Consider the following 19,348-nt stretch of genomic DNA (forward strand, 5'->3'; position numbering starts at 1 on the left):
AGTCACCCATTTACCTTGAGAACAAACTCATACGTCACGCTAAATTCAACATACCGATCTTCCTCCTCCGCCATCACCGATCAGAGGAGAGTCCAGATACTCTCCTCACAAAGTGTCATCCACAAAAGTTACTAACATGTAAAATTAAAATAAAGGGCAACAAAAGAAGGAAAATCGGCTACGACAGACAAAGAAGGAGCTTAAGGTACATGGCTACAAGGTGTCATCCCTCGCCCGATTTCTGCAAGACCCTGCAGTGAACATTAAAATAAATCATGGAGGTCGAGATCCATTAAACAAGGCCCATTTAGGTCGACGCTATTGAAAGAGCTTCCGTTGGAGATCTGGAGACTGATAACCTCCGAGTGCAGAGATGAGGCGCCACTTTGCTGCGCAGCTTGGTGCAAGAACGTGCAGAGATTTGGAACAAGCTGAAAAGTAAAATACAAGACGTTACTAAGGATGTAGTTCTCATTGTACTCAGTTATATCGTCATATTGCGCAGTAACACATGACAAAAGCGACCTTGCGGATGTCGTACCTTTGCTGTGTCAGTAACTTACACTATTTACTGACATAGCGTTCAAGGATCATGTTATTTGTCACTTGAAGAAAGCAGCACTTTTCTCTCCACATGTTTTGTGCGCAAATCACATGGACCCCATTATAGTCTATGGCAGTGATGGCGAACCTATGGCACGGGTGCTAGAGGTGGCACTCAGAGCCCTCTCTGTGGGCACCCATCTGTGCAACAGATTATACTATGTGGGGGCTACTGTGGAGCAAATTGTACTGTGTATCAGCCACTGTGGAGCATATTGGGCTGTGTGGGGTCCATTGTGGAGCAGATTGTACTGTCTGGGGGCTACTGTGGAGCAAATTGTACTGTGTTGGGCCCCTTTGCAGCAGATTATACTGTGTGGGGACCACTGTGGAGCATATTGTACTGTGTATCAGCCACTGTGGAGCAGATTGTACTGTGTGGGGATCATTGTGGAGCAAATTGTACTGTGTTGGGCCCCTTTGCAGCAGTTTATACTGTGTGGGGCCCACTGTGGAGCAAATTGTACTGTGTTGGGCCCCTTTGCAGCAGATTATACTATGTGGGGATCACTGTGGAGCATATTGTGCTGTGTGGGGTCCATTGTGAAGCACATTGGACTGAGTGGGGGCCTCTTCAATAATTATATCACACAATATCTGTATTTTGCGGGTCTGTCCTCAAGCGGACTCCCCAAATGCAGATGTGAATCGGGCCTCAGATTGTCTACATAACAGGGGAGAAGGAGTATGACATGCACATATCTATTACCTGTGTGTTACTATGTTCATTCATGAGAGCTCAAATAACCAGAAAACATAAAACATGGCCTTTACTAGGGAACCCCAAAAGCTTGAACGTAGAAGAGGATGGAAACCAGTGATGAGTGCTGCTGAATGATGCTCGTAGTCATACACCATTATTCTGCATCCGAAAAAGCTTTCATTTTTATTAAATATTACGAATTTTAAGAATAATCTTTACCATGAAATATTTTTTTACACAATACATGGCCTGCTATATTGCTTAGTAAATCTTCCTTGGTGATCTAAAAAATTCTTGACAATGAACAATTGCAATATTTTATAAAAATGAGGAAAGTTCACATACACGGTTAAAAATATCAGCTTCCTTGTGCCCCGACACAACTCAAAGTTCATCTAGTGAAACAGCGTGAAAACATATGGGGGAAGGAATAAGAAGGTTGATCCTAAGCCAGGAATAGGAAAGTGAAACTTAACATGACTATAAATTCACACAACAAGGCTCAATTCTAAAGCGAGAAGCCAATTCACTTGTGCGAAGTCCTCTGCTCCACGACATGGACGAGACCTCGGTGACATTTTCAAAAGACAGGGACGTGTGCACCCCACATATCCAGTAAGTGACCCCTACATAGATATGAAGTCTGATTTTGATAGAATACCACAAGAAGTGACTTAAAGGGATTTTCAGTGACTTTAATATTGAAGACCTGGTATACAGTACAGTGAATAAGTGGCAACACTGACCCAAGTGCAGTGACCCCTTTAATCAACTAATCAATCGGGGTCCCATGAGTCGGACCCCCACCCGATATAATATTGGTCTGATCAACTGTAGATAGGTCATTAATATTAAAGTATTGGCAAACCTATTTGATATTCACTATTAAATTAAGGTAGTCAAGGGGATTATGTTATATTTCCTGGAGGTCCAAGACCATAGTTGGAATAATCTTATATTACATAGGTGTCTATGGCAGTAAATGGAATATCCCTTTGCGGTCTATGGCCATAAAGAAGGATACTAGTAATCTAAGGCAGTAAATGGGTTAATGTTATATTCCCTAGTAGTCTACGGCAGTAAATGGGTTAATGTTATATTCCCTAGTAGTCTACGGCAGTAAATGAGATATTCCCTTATGGTATATGGCCATAAAGGAGGATACTACCGTAGTAGTCTGAGGCAGTAATTGGTTAATGTTAAATTCCCTGGTGGTCTATGGTAGTAAATGGGTTAATGTTATATCCCCTAGTAGTCTAAGGCAGTAAATGGGATATTCCCTTGTAGCCATAAAGGAGGATACTAGCAGTCTAAGGCAGTAAATGGCAGTAAATGTTATATTCCCTGGTGGTCTATAGGAGTAAATGGGTCAAGTTATAGTCCCTGGTGGTCTGTGGCCATAAAGGAGGATACTAGTAGTCTAAGGCAGTAAAGGGGTTAATGTTATACTTTATGATGGTCTATGGCCATAAAGAAAGGTATTTTAATATTGAGTGGTGGTCTAAGGCAGTAAAGGGGTTAATGTTATATTCCCTGGTGGTCTGTGGCCATAAAGATGTGAAAGGAGGTATGTTATATTCTCTGGATGCCTATAGCCATAAGGTCGGACACCTTTTTATACAATGGTGGTCTAAGACGTGGAAGGGGTAATATTGAGTGGTGGTCTAAGGCAGTAAATGGGTTAATGTCATATTCCCTAGTAGTCTAAGGCAGTAAAGGGGTTAATGTTATATTCCCTAGTAGTCTAAGGCAGTAAAGGGGTTAATGTTATATTCCCTGGTAGTCTAAGGCAGTAAAGGGGTTAATGTTAAATTCCCTGGTGGTCTGTGGCCATCAAAGAAAGATACTTTAATATTGAGCAGTGGCCTAAGGCCTAATAAGGGGTAATGTTATATTCCTGGGTGATATGAGGCTATAAAGGGGAATACTTTTATATACAATGGTGGTCTAGGGAAGCGAAGGTGTCAATGTTCAATTTCGGTTACCCCTAGAGGCCCCATTCTCAGGCTGTAGATCCTCAGCTGCGGCTATCGGGCTCATTGGGAGCCGGAGAGTTCTCATATGGAGACAAATCTCCTACAACAATGCTAACAATATTATTGTTTTCCCCACATCATTGTCTATTATTCTCTCCGTATCTAGACTATAAGGCCTAGTGTTAGATATTTCATCTTCCTGGTGGTGTTGGATTAGGGAGGTGACTATGGAAGTTTCCCCTCCATCTAAGTATCGTTTTTGATTTTTGCTCCTTGTTAGGAAATGGGAAATCTGCTGGGAAAGATATGGGGGAAGGAATAAGGAGGCTGATCCTAACCCAGGAATAGGAAAGTGAAACTTAGTCCAACTAGTAATATATACAATAAGTTCACACATCAAGACTTAAGTCTCAACCCAAGACTGAAGCCAGTTCACTTGTGAGAAGACGTCTGCTCAACACCATGGACAAGACCTCGGGGTCATTGCAAAAGACTGAGAAGAGTCCACGCCACATATCCAGTAAGTAACACTATATAATTATATAATATATATAATACCGTATATATAATACATATGATAAAAACATATAATAATATGGTAGTCTAAGATGTGAAAGGGGGTAATCTTATATTCCTTGGTTGTCTATAGCCATATGGGGGTACCTTTATATTCAATGGTGGTCTAAGACGTGAAAGGGGATAATGTTATATTACATGGTTATCTATAGCCATAAGGTCAGACACCTTTATATACAATGGTGGTCTAAGACATGAAAGGTGGTAATCTTATATTCCTTGGTTGTCTATAGCCATAAGGGGACACCTTTGTATTTAATGGTGGTCTAAGATGTGAAAGGGGATAAGTTATAATCTCTGGTTGTCTATAGCCATAAGGGGATACCTTTATATTCAATGGTGGTCTAAGACGTGAAAGGGGGTAATCTTATATTCCTTGGTTGTCTATAGCCATATGGGGACACCTTTATATTCAATGGTGGTCTAAGACGTGAAAGGGGGTAATCTTATATTCCTTGGTTGACTATAGCCATATGGGGACACCTTAATATTCAATGGTGGTCTAAGATGTGAAAGGGGGTAATCTTATATTCTCTGGTTGTCTATAGCCATATGGGGATACCTTTGTAGTCAATGGTGGTCTAAGACTTGAAAGGGGATAATGTTATATTCCTTGGTTGTCTATAGCCATAAGGGGACACCTTTATATTTAATGGTGGTCTAAGACGTGAAAGGGGATAAGTTATATTCTCTGGTTGTCTATAGCCATAAGGGGACACCTTTATATTTAATGGTGGTCTAAGATGTGAAAGGGGGTAATATTATATTCTAGGTTGCTCCTAGGAGTCTCATTCTCAGGCTGTGAATTACAAGGCTCGCTGGGAGTTGAAGATTTTGAGCCAACTCTCCTATAAAAATGCTAATAATGTCATCGACTGTAATGTAACTAAGAAATCAGAATGCCGTTTTAACCATTTCACTGCCAAGGCCGTATGCCATCTCTTACGACGTTAAATGTTTTCTATGTCTAGAATAAAAAAAAGCTAGAACGTCCCGGTTCTGTGTGTATAAGGGAGGAGTATAAGAGGGCTGAAACCCAATGGTGACCGACGCTTCCTCTCCACCTAAGTATCGTTTCTGACTGTTGCTCCTTCTTTATTTTGCTGATGTTTTATTTCCGCTGTCTCTGTATACGTGACTGCTGTGTAATGTCATGTTTATCATGTTGGGGAAACACCCAATGAGAAGCCATGTACATCGTTACCTTTGTAGGAAGCGGTTGGGACTGGAAGTCATTTGTGTTACGTTGGAAGACACATATACTACAATGTAATGCAATGCGTGCTCTTAAAGGGGTTTTCCACAAAAGACATCTATGGCAAATCCACAGACTATGCCATAAACGTCTGATAGATGTGGTCTCACCTTCACCATACCCAATCCTTCCTTCTTATACCCATTAGATAGCTTATGGGTCCCACCAAAATAAGAAGGTTGGGCCAAATTTTCTCTTATATTATGGAGGCCTTTAGAGGTCAGAAGACTCCAGCTATATATTTATGGTGTGAATCTTCATGTTCAACTCTTGAAGGGGAGTATATCACCAGAACCCAACATATCAGTCGAGCCCAATAGATGGGTTAGGGTCATGTGAATCAAATAGTATGTTTCCCTTGTGTATTGGTGCCTCAGCGTTTTTGGAAATATATACATGAGCTCTTTGGAGCAACAAGGACAGCATGATTGCTCCAAAGGGGAAAGCGGTTGTGCTCTCATTGCTCCAAAGATCTCTTTTGCATATTGACCAAAAACAACATTATCTTAGCAATGGAGTCACCGATTCAAAAGGGGGAAGCACAGTTTGATTCACGTGACCCTAACCTACTGTACCTATCTGGTATCTGATATGTTGGGTTCCAACTCTCTTTAAGCTGGAAACCAATGACGTCATATATTAACTTTTTGGACAGAGAAATACCCCTCGGCACTAAGCCAAACATGTCAACATGTCAATCCCCTCTGACCACAGTGAAGAAGGAACGCCATGAATAATGTAATTGTCCACAAATGCATGGTCAGAGGGAGGAATTTTACAAACGGTGCACTCACCTTCACGAGTACAAGCTTCTTCATGACCGGCTCAAACAGAAGCTGCGCAAATGTCATATATATGGTGTAGTCTGGCGACGGCCGTCTGTGGCACTTGTAACTTTTAAACTCTAAAAGAAATAGGAAAACTAATGACAGATTCTGAAAATGTTGTAGATGGAAGGTTTTATTGAGAAGAGACCCAAGGGTATAATAGTGAGTGGTGGTGAATAGAGATGGGCGAACCAATTTGTTTTGGTTTTGGCGAATACTAAATTTTTGGGGTTTGTTACCCACGAGACACTATTATACTCTGAGGTCACCTCATATGCCAGAGTATAATAAGAGGAGGTCCAAGGTAGGTGAGGGAAGACAACAACTACTCACCTTCCCTCACCTCAGAGCCCTCTTTTGGCCTCTGACTGACGTCATGACTCTCAGCCAACCACATGTGACAGCTGAGGCCCGATCACTCCATTACTCCGAGGCCCGTCATGTCCGACGGAGGCCAGAGGAGACCTGAAGAGGACACCAGGGATCTCCGGACACTGAAAACATGCCCAGAAGAGATGGGAGAGAGGCAAAGTGAGTATGAGTGTTTGTCTTTTCTCACCTCCACTGGGCCTCAACGTATTATACTATGGGGTATGAAGAGTATAATAATAGCACTTCAGGTTGTATCAGAACAATTTTGGTACAAAACAGATGGTCCAATCTCATGAATATATGTGAATGAATCTTGTGAGGTTCGTCCATCTCTAATGTTGAACCCCAAAAGTTTTGCGTTCTGGTAAAGCCAAAAGCTTTATGGAAAATCTCATCTTTAGTTCCAACTGGTAAAGCCTAGTTGTCAATTTACTCATAAATATCTAGTAGTATCACTGTAGGCTTTCCTGTTCTGTGCCCCGGGGCTGGAAATATTGGTGCCGTTACCAATCTCTGCCCACTGTCAGAAGGGAGTTCCTTAACCCCTAGTTGGGCTGTGACGACTCCTGACTGTACTTGTCCATAGCTCTGTACTGTCAGAGGGGGCGCTCCTTACCACCCACTGATGATGCTGAGCTTTGAGTAACACCCCCCAGTACTAGTCTATGGCTGAGTACTGTCAGGAAGGGCGTATCTCACAGGTTAGCACCATCACTGAGCATCAAGTTATGTCCCCACTGACAGTACAGGGCTATGGACAGGTACTGTCAGTGGGTGTTCCTCACAGCCCAACTAGACTGTCAGGAACGCCCTTCTGACAGTGGGCAGACATCGGTAAAGGAACCAATATCTCCAGTCCCAGGTCACAGAATGGGAACGCTGACAGTGTGCTGAGTTCAGTGCACTGTAGACTTCCTAGCGGTATAAAAAACCGCACATGAAAGGTCCTCTTTAAAACAAGCAAGTAGCCTATTGATACCTACCTTCCCAAAACTGATTGAAGTCAAAAATCTCTGTTGGTTCATCTCTGGTCAACAACATGTCCTGTGAAGATGTTTCTTGGGTTTCTAGACTTCTTGACAAGCTCCAGAAAACTCTTGATTTGCCCATTCTTGTAGCATAAACCTTGTAATTTTCAGGATTGACTTCAAGGGATAGCCCATTTCCAACACAACTGAGAATGTCATTAGTGTATTTAATCTGCACTTGATCCACAAGCACATCCGTGGAAGGGAATTGCACCGTGTCCGTATCTTCCATAGTCTGAACATCATCGACGTCTTTTTTGATAATGAATTTTTTGGACACATTTTGTTTGAGAACCTCCTTCCCTCGATAATATATTGTAACTTCCCACGATGTAATCGGTGGCATTTTTCCTGCCGGTACAAAATGTCGTACAGTAAGTAAATATGAATAATTGCACAATTAGAAATGGCATAGGTAATGCTTAGCTCAAGCCGCTCCAAAGGGAAATCACATCAAATCAATTAAAATTATTAACCCCTTGAGATCAGGGTGATTGTATTTTTAAGTTTCCAGTAGTAATGTAATAGTGTAGTGTAGTTACTGCATTGCCCTATAGGCAGTTATTACTCATTTTTATCATTCATTATGGTTTCCAATAAGATGGCGCTCTTCACTGCCACCCTCCTGGCCCTGAGGTCTCTATATGTTTCCAGGGTTTGATCAGGTCCACTCATCTGAATAGACTGACCGAACTTATGAGGAGGACTGGAACCTCTGTGGCGCGTGTTGTGGAGAGTGTTGGCCCTCTCACCTCTGTGATCCCAAGTGCCCACTTCCAGATCTCAGGAGGCATGCCGGAACCTCCTCAGCATTAAGCGAGGATTGTCGGTCTCCTCCTGAGCCGGACGCGGGACTTTCAGGGCTGGAGCCTGTTTAAGGAAGACTCTAGCTCCGGACCGCTGCTGGCTATTCAGTTAATACCCAGTGTCCTAGTAGTAAGCGTTCTTTGTGTTCTGATTGCCTGTGTTTCTGACCCTTTTGCCTTGACCTTTGACCTTGCCTTCGCCTCCTGATATTGTGCCTGCTCCTGTAAATGACATCGGCTTGCCTCTAGACCTCTGCTCCCTGAACTCTGTTTTGTACTTCACTACCGCTCCTGTTACAGACTTGTCCTGCTTGACGTTCCGTTTGGATTTCCCTCCGTACTGTGTTACCCTCTTGCTGATGACCCGGACCGTATGAATACGATTTACTCTCTACCGCCACCTACTGACCACCTGCCTCAGCCTTTTGGATCCCTGGACTAACACCGCAACCTGAAACATCTGCTGGTAAGAGTCTCAGTGTCTGGTTTACTGTGATTTGTGGTGCACAGTGTGTTTGGCGTTTCTTGACCTTTGCCGCACCACCCACCAGTGACGCCAAGTCCATCCCCACCATCTGGGGCTCTGACGAACACCATGGTGGGGTTGGAGTTGGTGCAGCCTGGGGGGTGTTGGACACACGGCGCCGTGTTAACCATTTTAATCGGTATATCTAGTACTGGTTCTTACTTTGGCTCTGAACTGCATCTGCTATCCAACACCGACGGGCACCGACAAACCCCATAGTAGTCAATGGGGTCCCTCTGGTCCTACAACGGCCCAGAATTATTTTACTTACGTTGTTGGGTTTCTGTTGCTGAAACTTGTCCAGATCCATTGACAGCAGGTAGATCATGATCTGGTGAGGATCTGGCACACTCTTCATTGGTTGTGTGATAGGGATAGTCAGAGGTGATGCCTTGGTCTGCTCTCAGCTCATCCTGAGGATATCCATTGCTCGCAGCTCTGTATGCCATGTCGTGTGCACCTGCTTAGGAGGAGAATACATAATGACAGATATATGGGTTAAAGGACTATGTCACCATATTAAGCCTCAATCCATGGACCTGTCATATGATGATCTGCTTACCGTGCTGATTCATTAGTGTATTCTGGGTTTCTTGCACAAAAGACTGTCTAGGTGGATCCTGTCTTATAGGAGATGGTTTTATATCTTGCTCCACACATGGAACTTCTTGCTGGAAGCCATTCTGGACAACATGAGAAACTACATCCCGTGCACCTGTATGTACACATGTAACATACAATGATTGAGCTATACTGTGTCTTTAATGGACCAACATGTCTAGCAATCCATTCACTTCTATAGGGCTGTGGGCGCTTCCAAAATTTATCATTCTAGCAACCCGATAGAAGTGAGTAGAGAATCAATATATGTAGTGTACAGCTAGCGTAAGGTGTTTCTTCTCCTCAACTAGATTTAAGCATTTAAAGGGTTTTATTGTTTTTTATTTTTTACCCCATAGGGAGGCTTAAAATATCATAGACTATATACCCACTTATTAAAATGGCCAGGTGTCCACTGGAAACTCTCCGTTCAGATCCCAAGTCTTTCTGACTTTTGGTCTACACAGGAACACCACTGTTACTCCAAGCAGAAAGAAAACAAAGTCCGGGGACCTAAACATAGACTGTCCGCTGGGTTCCAGGTCTAACAGGTGAGTATATAGTGATTGGTTTTTAAATGGACTTTCACCAACTCCGACACATTGCACCTTTCAACAGATGATGCTCCACTGATTCTGGCACAGTTTGAATTTTTTTTCTGTAGCCCTCACCCTTCCCAAGCAATCAATGCTGTTATTTTCAGCACAAATATGTTCACTACTGTCAGATGGGTGGTCCTAGGCTACAGCAAAAAGACAGGGACTGCCCACCTGACAATAGAGAACCTCCCCCACTCCACAGCGATCTTCCTTGTCTACCACTAGAACATTGCTTTATTATCTGGTATAGGTATCACTAATAAGAGAAGTGCTACTTACTTTTTTGTTGGTACCCATTATGTTGAGCAACCTGGTGCTCCTGCGATGCCGAAGCAAAACCATTGAGAACTGTCGTTGGGTGATGGAAGTGCGAGAATGCGGACATCTGTGAGAAGACTTGGTTCACAGCCACATGTGGGTATCCATTCTGATACATGTTTGGCATCTGATATTGTGGGTCTGTAAGATGATTTGGTCACGGGGTAAGTTACAGCGCAGCATTGCGCTAGCCTTATAATTGTGTCTGGTTTCAGAGAACGTTTCTATTCATCATATTTGTTGTAGTTATTTAGGTAAATGGACGATTACAAATTTTTGAAAAAAATTCATCCAAACAATTGTTAATGTGACCCTACACCTTAAAGGGATTCTACCATTAAAATCAAATTTGTTCTCACTAACACGTCGGAATAGCCTTAAGAAAGGCTATTCCTCTCCTACCTTTAGATGTCTTCTCCACGCCGCCGTTTCTTAGAAATCCCGGTTTGCGCCGGTATGCAAATGAGTTCTCTTGCAGCACTGGGGGCGTCCCCAATGCTACGAGAGAACTCTCCAGCGCCGCCTCCATCTTCTTCAGGAACAGAGTCTTCACGCGTCTTCTTCTGGGGGTTTGGCTTCAAACTTCTAGGCCTAGGGCAAAGCTGACTGCGCGTGCCCAACAGCCACAAGAAAATGGCCACTTATACAGTATTGTAAGCGGACAACCCCTGGAAGAAGATCTGTGAAGACCCCGTTCCTGAAGAAGATGGAGGCGGTGCTGGAGAGTTCTCTCGCAGCACTGGGGACGCCCCCAGTGCTGTTTGAGCGCTGAGGACCGCCCCCCAGTGCTGCGAGAGAACTCATTTGCATACCGACAAAAAATAGGATTTCTACTGAACGGCAGCACGGAGAACACATCTAAAGGTAGGAGACGAATAGCCTTTCTTAAGGCTATTCTGGCGTGGTAGTGAGAAAAAAATTTGATTTTAATGGTAGAATCCCTTTAAATACTGGCATACCCAGTCAAGTTCCCTCACTTTTACCCTATAGGTACTCACATGGCTCACAAAAAGCTGGAATATGGATGGTTGGCTGCTCTTGAGGGACTTGCTCATGGCCATTGACAACACATGATAGTTGAGAATTTGCCCATTGATCATGTTGAGACATTCTAAAAACCTGATCCACATGTGGTTCACCTGGTGGATCGTCCTGTGAAAGGTTTAGGACTTGTTGTATGCCTGTATGGATAGAAAGACAATGATTTTTTTTTTAGTTTTTGGCCGTTACATCACAAAAGATTTTTATGAAATAATTCACAGAAAAAGTGGTTCTACATAGCACAGAATAATTCTAAAACATCTGGTCCTTCGGAAATCTTAGGCCTGTGTTTTGCATGTTTTATTGAGCAAAAACGCAGCGTGTTATACCCACCCTTAAAATTCTATAAATCCAATCTCAGATGAACTACGTCCATCCCATACATCAATAACTTGTAGATAATAACTTAGCAGCAGTCACAAAGTACGGGAATGGTTTTCTACATGAATTTATCAGTATTTCACATCATTCTCAAGAAATTTTGTCCCGGTCTTCTTTACATCATGGCTTCAATTCATTGTGGTCTTGTGACATTTGTTTATTCACAGTCCCACCACTGCATTTCATGTGGGTTGTTTGGGCTTTAGCCATTTGTAACACCTTGATACTTTTTTTTTCAGCCATTTTGTTGGAGATTTGGAGACCAGTTTATAGGTAATACTTAAGTATACAGAGGAGTTCATTGTCCACTTAATGACTGCAAGGTGTCCAAGTCCTATGGCTGCAAAAAACTAAATCACCCTCCCTCCGCCACCGTGCTTAGCAGTTGGTATAGGCCAAGGGTCAGCAAACTTCAGCACTTCTGCTGTAATAAAACTACAACTCCCAGCATGTTCTCTGCTGTTCTTGGAACTCCCATGGAAGTGAAACTTCATGAACTCCATGTTGGGAGTTGTAGTTTCACAGAAGTTGGCGTGGCAAAGGTTACCGACCCTTGGTACAGGCCTTTGTGTTGATATGGTCAGATCTTTACTTTGGTCTTGTCTGTCCGAAATCTTAAGGGGGGTTTTCATGTCAAATGTTCACCTTGGGGTCCTGCCATTGCTAGTTATGCCACTGCCTACATCACTCATTGTAACAGCCCCTGTGGAATACTGGAACACTAGTGGGGGTGACTAGAGCCACCATGAGCCCAACAGTGACTGACTACTACTCCCATCCTCTGTGCATTGCTCTACTGGGTGGTATTGGGCAGAAATAAGGAGCATAAGTATATTCTACACACATTTCTTTTGCATTTTAGCCTAATTTTTGTTAAACACTAGAGATGAGCGAACACTATTCGAAACAGCCGTTTCGAATAGCACACTCCCATAGAAATGAATGGAAGCGGCCGGTGCGCAGACTTTGCCGGCAGCCGGCTGCTTAACCCCCCGCTATGTCCATTCATTTCTATGCGAGCGTGCTATTCGAAACGGCTGTTTCGAATAGTGTTCGTTCAACTCTAGTAATGACACAATGTAATTTGTCACGTATAGTTGTTTATCTGAGGTTGCCCATCTCTATAGTCAGTATGGGACAGTATGTCGCTTGGGAGGCAGGGATTCCTAGTAGTATAGATAGCTGTAGTGCTAGGCGTCCCTCACCCTCCCACTCCTGGCATACTGTTCAGGCAAACACATGGACCGAGGGTGAAGTTCGGTCATGTCAATGCAGGGACACTCCTTCAGCAGGTTACTGTTAATGATATATTAATGGAATAGATATGTAAATATGGGATACCCTTCTGACCCAGTCTGTACTGCAAAGCTGAGAAGTGAAACGAAGTCGTCTTGGCACATTTAGTATTCTTTGGTTATGTTGTGATTTTGAAAAATTGCAAAAAATCTTCATTTTCCGACGCTCCATTGCCTTCTATTGACCCATTCGTAATAAGTTTAGCACTATAACACATACATGGGGCTTAGGTCTGACTTACTGTTTTCTCTTGGGTCCAGTAAAATGTTTCTCATTAGCTCTTCGATGACATCCTAAAATATAGGGCAGTGAATGTATCTGATAATCTGTATAATAACAGCAGCGCTATACAATACTGCTACTATCATCTATATATAATAATCATGGAGTATTGAGATTGATGGCCTGTAATGCCAGCGTAAAATTTTTAAGTTAACGTTAATATTTTTAAGATATGTTGTATTGGGCCTGGTATTGGTGCTCAATCCAATTCACTTAAATGGGACTGAGCCGCAAAAAGTCCAGTGACCAATAACCAAGAAAATAGATGTGCCCGAGCACCGGAGCCCGTTCAATCACCTCATTGGCAAAAATATCAGTTCTAAGGACCAGTCAGTGGCCACAACAGTAAATTTGATTTGGCCGCACAAATGACATTGTCTGTCTGCAGTAACCACTAGTGGGCGCTAACTTTATATAGATTTATAAAGATACACTCGTACCCCTTCAGTCACCGGTTCCTCAGGCCTAGGAAATGGGGAAGCCAGTACACAGTCAGGACTAATGCGTAGAGCGTAGGCGTCTTGATTTAACTCATTGAAAAGACTTTGATCTGCCAAATAAAATAAAGATAAAATATACATTTATATAGGGGGTCTCATTTTTCAGCAGGTCATAAACCTCTAAATAAGTCAACATAGAGCTTGTAGATCTCCAGCAAAACTCCCAGAACTTCCTGGGATTGCATTTGACGAAAAGAGGTAATTTCAGTTTTTAAGATGTACTCTCAAAGAAGGGCTCTGGCAGCCAGAAACGTTGCTCTCGTCTCTGCCCTTACAATATGGGCCCCCTCAGGCACCAAGTTCCAGGTGCAACTGCTTGTTACATTGTTCTAATAATATCATCTAAACATGCGTACTACGTATTTTAATAACAACAAAAAAAATCAAACCTCTTACCTTCTGAATTACTTGGGGCCTGATCCACAGCGACGTTTGGATTTGATGTGGGCAGGTCATCATGAACACCATTGAACCTGTATATCTTATGAGGAGCCCGCTGGTCACTTGAATTATCTTTGACTTCAGAGAACATTCTCTGGCCTTGGTAATGTACCTGATTTAGGGCACAACGAAAGTTTGTTTTCCAAGTGGGAGGATCCTCATTTCGTGCATGATACCTTCCACTGCAAATAGCCCAGGCCTAATGTATGAGACAAAACAAAGAGTGCATGTAATTAGAAGAAAAGGAAATCTATCTATCTATCTATCTATCTATCTATCTATCTATCTATCCATGTAATATCTATCTATCTATCCATGTAATATCTATCTATCTATCTATCTATCCATGTAATATTTATCTATCTATCTATCTATCTATCTATCTATCTCCTATCTATTTATCTATCTATCTATCTATCTATCTATCTATCTATCCATGTAATATCTATCTATCTATCTATCTATCTATCTATCTATCTATCCATGTAATATCTATCTATCTATCTATCTATCTATCTATCTCTCTATCCATGTAATATCTATCTATCTATCTATCTATCTATCCATGTAATATCTATCTATCTATCTATCTATCTATCTATCTATCTATCCATGTAATATCTATCTATCTATCTATCTATCTATCTATCTATCTATCTATCTCCTATCTATTTATCTATCTATCTATCTATCTATCTATCCATGTAATATCTATCTATCTATCTATCTATCTATCTATCTATCTATGTAATATCTATCCATCTATCTATCTATCCATGTAATATCTATCTATCTATCTATCTCCTATCTATCTATCTATCTATCTATCTATCTATCTATCTCCTATCTATCTATCTATCTATCTATCTATCTATCTCCTATCTATCTATCTATCTATCTATCGATCTATCCATGTAATATCTATCTATCTATCTATCTATCTATCTATCTATCTATCTCCTATCTATCTATCTATCTATCTATCTATCTATCTATCTATCTATCGATCTATCCATGTAATATCTATCTATCTATCTATCTATCTATCTATCTATCTATCTATCTATTAGAGATGAGTGAGTAGTATTCGTTTGAATATCAAATCCTATTATAGTCTATGGGAAAAAACGGGAATGTTGTTCCGGCTTCCATGGAAACCAAAGTTCGGCACCTTGGATCCTCCAAGTTCCGGAAGTAGCAGGATGAGGAGCATGAGGAGGCTTTTGCATTGAATTCAATGGAATTTTCCCGCGTGGTATTCGACCGTTACGAGTATTCGATCGAATAGTAGTATTCGATCAAATACTACTCGCTCATCTCTACTATCTATCTATCTATCTATCTATCTATCTATCTATCTATCTATCTATCTATCTATCTATCTATCTACCTATCTATCTATCTATCTATCTATCTATCCATCCATCCATCCATCCATCTATCCATCATATCTACCTATCTTATCCTATCTATCTATCTATCTATCTATCTATCTATCTATCTATCTATCTATCTATCTATCCATCCATCTATCCATCATATCTATCTATCTATCTATCTATCTATCTATCTCCTATCTATCTATCTCCTATCTATCTATCTATCTATCTATCTATCTATCTATCTATCCATCCATCCATCCATCCATCCATCTATCCATCATATCTACCTATCTTATCCTATCTATCTATCTATCTATCTATCTATCTATCTATCTATCTATCTATCTATCTATCCATCCATCTATCCATCATATCTATCTATCTATCTATCTATCTATCTATCTATCTATCTATCTATCTATCTATCTATCTATCTATCATCTCCATACATTATTTAGTAACAGTATGATAGTATTTATTGGTCACTACATGGTGGTAATGTGTGACCATGGTGTGGTGGTATAGTGGTATTATTCATTATATAGGGGTAATGTATGGTCATGGTGTGGGGTTATTTGGTAACAGTATGGTGGTATTTTCAGTCACTATGTGGTGGTAATGTATGGCCATAGTGTTGTGGTATGGTGGTATTGTTCTAGCCCTCTACTTTAAGAATTCCCTGTATATGCCCCTGACCGGTAAATTGTATACTTTTTCATAATACTTTCAATTTTTATTCTAAAATATTCTAAAATGCATTCTGCTTATAGTATTTGACAACATATGTTCAAAGTGGATCCTATTATATCAGATTTTTCCATCCATAAAATGTTGCATGGTTTCACTTGCCTTGAATATCCCATAATCCCTTTCATCTGCGTTCTTCATATTTAGATGCTTCCACGGCAAGCGGAACAATGTACGATCTTCATCCAACCAGAGAACACCTTCAAAATGGTTGCTGTTGATCTGCCGAATTAGCCAAGGACCAAAGAGTTCTCTGGTTTGGTTTGTGATATCAAATTATAAAAAGATTAATTAATATAACGTAGACATTGTACCTAAGATAATTATGACGCTTATCTGTTGCTAAGGGGCTTATCTACATTGACAACTTATCTACAGGTTAGGGGACCCTGACCGATCATTAAGACGGTGAATGGGGTAAGGAGGACTTTGAATGGCGCAGTGCTCATGCAAAAGGAGCGACTAGGGCCTTATTCACACGACCTTTCCTTTTTTCATGCGTCCAATGTCTGTGAATAATGGACACATTGGTTTTAAAGCCCATGTACACAGATGTATTCACTAGAGATGAGCGAACGCTGTTCGGATCAGCCGATCCGAACAGCACGCACCCATAGAAATGAATGGAAGCACCTGTGACGCCGGCCGGCCGGCCGCCGGCAAAGTGTACGTGCCAGGTGCTTCCATTCATTTCTATGGGTGCGTGCTGTTCGGAACGGCTGATCCGAACAGTGTTCGCTTATCTCTAGTATTCACATGTTTGGTTTTCTTAAAGGGGTTGTTCAGGATAATCAATTTTGTGCAAGGGCGGCTGGGGGAAGTGAGAAAAAAAAAAATCAACCCATACTCACCTGTCCCTGGTGCTCTGGTGTCCTACCACAGTCCGGATCCTGCTGCTTTAGGATCTTGTTTTGGCGGAAGTCCCGACCCCATGTGACCATTGAGGCCAGTCAGCAGCCTAGGTAAAGGTAGGTAGTGACACCCCGTGTCCTTTCCTTAGGCCACTGATTAGGATGACCTCAGTAGTCATGTACGATGGAGACTATCGAAGCCCTCAGGATCAGCAGGACTGGACTGAAGTGGGAGACACCGACGCACCCAGGACAGGTGAGTATGGATTGATTTTTTAAAAAAAAAAATTTTAATTGGATTGTTAAAATTAGGCAAATATAGGACTTCAATTTTTTAGACAGATTGTTTTCATTGTCCAGTAAAATAAACCCTACATGTGACTACGTTGATAGATTTTCATAGCTGAGCTCACAGCAACATGAGGGCTGATAAGGCCTACAGAAATTTAGCAAATCTGAGCATCAAAAATACAGATCTGAGTCTATATTAGGTGAATGTATCCTTGTAAACCAGGTGGAATACATGTATACAATAAGCAGACATGATATTTTTTCCATTATACCCTATGTACTTTTATCACAGGCTCTTTGGCACTCGCTTATGAAATGAAAGCAAACAAAAAGTGAATCTATTCCCGATTGCAAGCAGACACATTACGTGACTCAGAATATTTCTAGCACTGGGTAGTACATGAGATCACAAATGTGGTGATCTAATGGATTACAATGGGAAACATTCGCTTTTTGTTTTTGTATATCATGTCGGATATCTTTATTGGGTATATAGAATATTATTACCTTTCCCTCCGGGGCATTTTCTCGTTTCGGATAAGAGGCTGACAATGCAAACGCTATCTGAAATGGGAAAACAGTGAGGTTCGGGTTAATAGTGACTAGCGACTAAACAATGAATGAAAGTAAGGCCCGGTTCACATCTGTGTTTGTTATTCCGTTGAGATGGAGATGTCAACCGGGCCTAACAATAAGTAACTGAGGTACCAGGTAGTCAGACAGATATGGTAGATAGGGAGCAAGTCTGACACACCTGATATACTCTAGGGGGCGATGAAGAGCCCAAGATATGACCATTAAAGAGGACCTTTCACCACTTTTGGGCACATGCAGTGTTATATACTGCTGGAAAGCTGACAGTGCGCTGAATTCTGACCATTAGCCAGAGATGTCCTTCTGCCTCGCGGCGCCAATCGCGCTGTGCTGTGGAGCGGGGAGGAACGCCCCCCTCCCGCTCCTGATAATGCTCGTCTATGGACGAGCTGTGTGAGCAGAGGGAGGGGGCGTTCCTCCCGGCTCCACAGCACAGCGTGATTGGCGCCGCGAGGCAGAAGGACGTCTCTGGCTAATGGTCAGAAACGCCCTTCTGACCATAGAGCACTACGGTACCGGCACCGTAAGCTCTTTACACCGGGCACAGATCGGGAAAGCCGACAGTGCGCTGAATTCAGCGCACTGTCAGCTTTCCAGCAGTATATAACACTGCATGTGCCCAAAAGTGGTGAAAGGTCCTCTTTAAATCTTAACCTGAATCTATATGGGAGGAATAGGCAAATCTGACTTCCATGATGTAATTAGGATGCCAGTGCCTCAAGTATGCACACCAATAGAGGGCGCTGACTGAGAATGTGCAAGTCTGTCTTCCATGATGTCATTAGGAAGACAGAGTCTCAGTCAAACAAACCTATAGAGGGCGCTCCCTTTAACATCATGCCGACTTTCTCAGAGGCCTTTGTTTGCAATGATGTTGGGAAAGGCCTCTGACAAGGTTGGCATGATGTTAAAGGGAGCGCCCTCTATAGGTTTGTTTGACTGAGACTCTGTCTTCCTAATTACATCATGGAAGATAGACTTGCACATTCTCAGTGAGCGCCCTCTATTGGTGTGCATACTTGAGGCACTGCCTTCCTAATTACATCATGGAAGTCAGATTTGCATATTCTTCCCATGTTCCTTTGCTCATGGCTTAATAAGACTCCACACACCTAAATGGTGGTCTCTCCCTATGGAGTGACGATATCCCCCAACCCTGAATCTATAGTTAAGGATTTACTAATGGGACAGATTCATTATAATGATCTCAAATCAAAATGGTCCTTGTCCCCAGTAACCAATCACAACGCCGCTTTCATTTTTCAAGAGAGAAATACAAGATGAAAGCTGCGATCGGATGGGTTGTTATGGTAACTAAGCGTTTTGCCTTGGGACCCTATAGGTGAATTTCGT

At 42.0% G+C, this 19,348-nt stretch overlaps 1 protein-coding gene across 1 annotated transcript; it reads right to left on the reverse strand.

Moving 5' to 3' along the window:
- On the reverse strand, positions 1 to 17,970 carry IRF7 (interferon regulatory factor 7). The gene is made up of 12 exons (XM_075281334.1): positions 17,909 to 17,970; positions 16,362 to 16,512; positions 14,086 to 14,329; positions 13,642 to 13,739; positions 13,149 to 13,200; positions 11,188 to 11,370; positions 10,151 to 10,330; positions 9,235 to 9,387; positions 8,944 to 9,132; positions 7,296 to 7,691; positions 5,908 to 6,017; positions 1 to 431 (listed from the first exon to the last, which is right to left on the reverse strand). The coding sequence occupies exons 1-12, from the start codon at positions 17,923 to 17,925 to the stop codon at positions 264 to 266; spliced, it is 1,941 nt and encodes a 646-aa protein (XP_075137435.1). The 5' UTR covers positions 17,926 to 17,970; the 3' UTR covers positions 1 to 263.
- Between the last annotated feature and the right edge of the window lie 1,378 nt (positions 17,971 to 19,348).

This window comes from Leptodactylus fuscus, chromosome 7 (assembly GCF_031893055.1).
Source record: "Leptodactylus fuscus isolate aLepFus1 chromosome 7, aLepFus1.hap2, whole genome shotgun sequence".
NCBI classification, from domain to species: Eukaryota; Metazoa; Chordata; class Amphibia; order Anura; family Leptodactylidae; genus Leptodactylus; species Leptodactylus fuscus.

Excerpts from the sequence above, each read along its gene's own strand:
- IRF7 (XM_075281334.1), bottom strand. Across the intron at positions 13,201-13,641 it reads TTCCTAGGCCTGAGGAACCG|GATGTCATCGAAGAGCTAAT; the intron begins GTGACTGAAGGG and ends CCTATATTTTAG. Across the intron at positions 10,331-11,187 it reads TCCAGCTTTTTGTGAGCCAT|ACCCACAATATCAGATGCCA; the intron begins GTGAGTACCTAT and ends ATCATCTTACAG.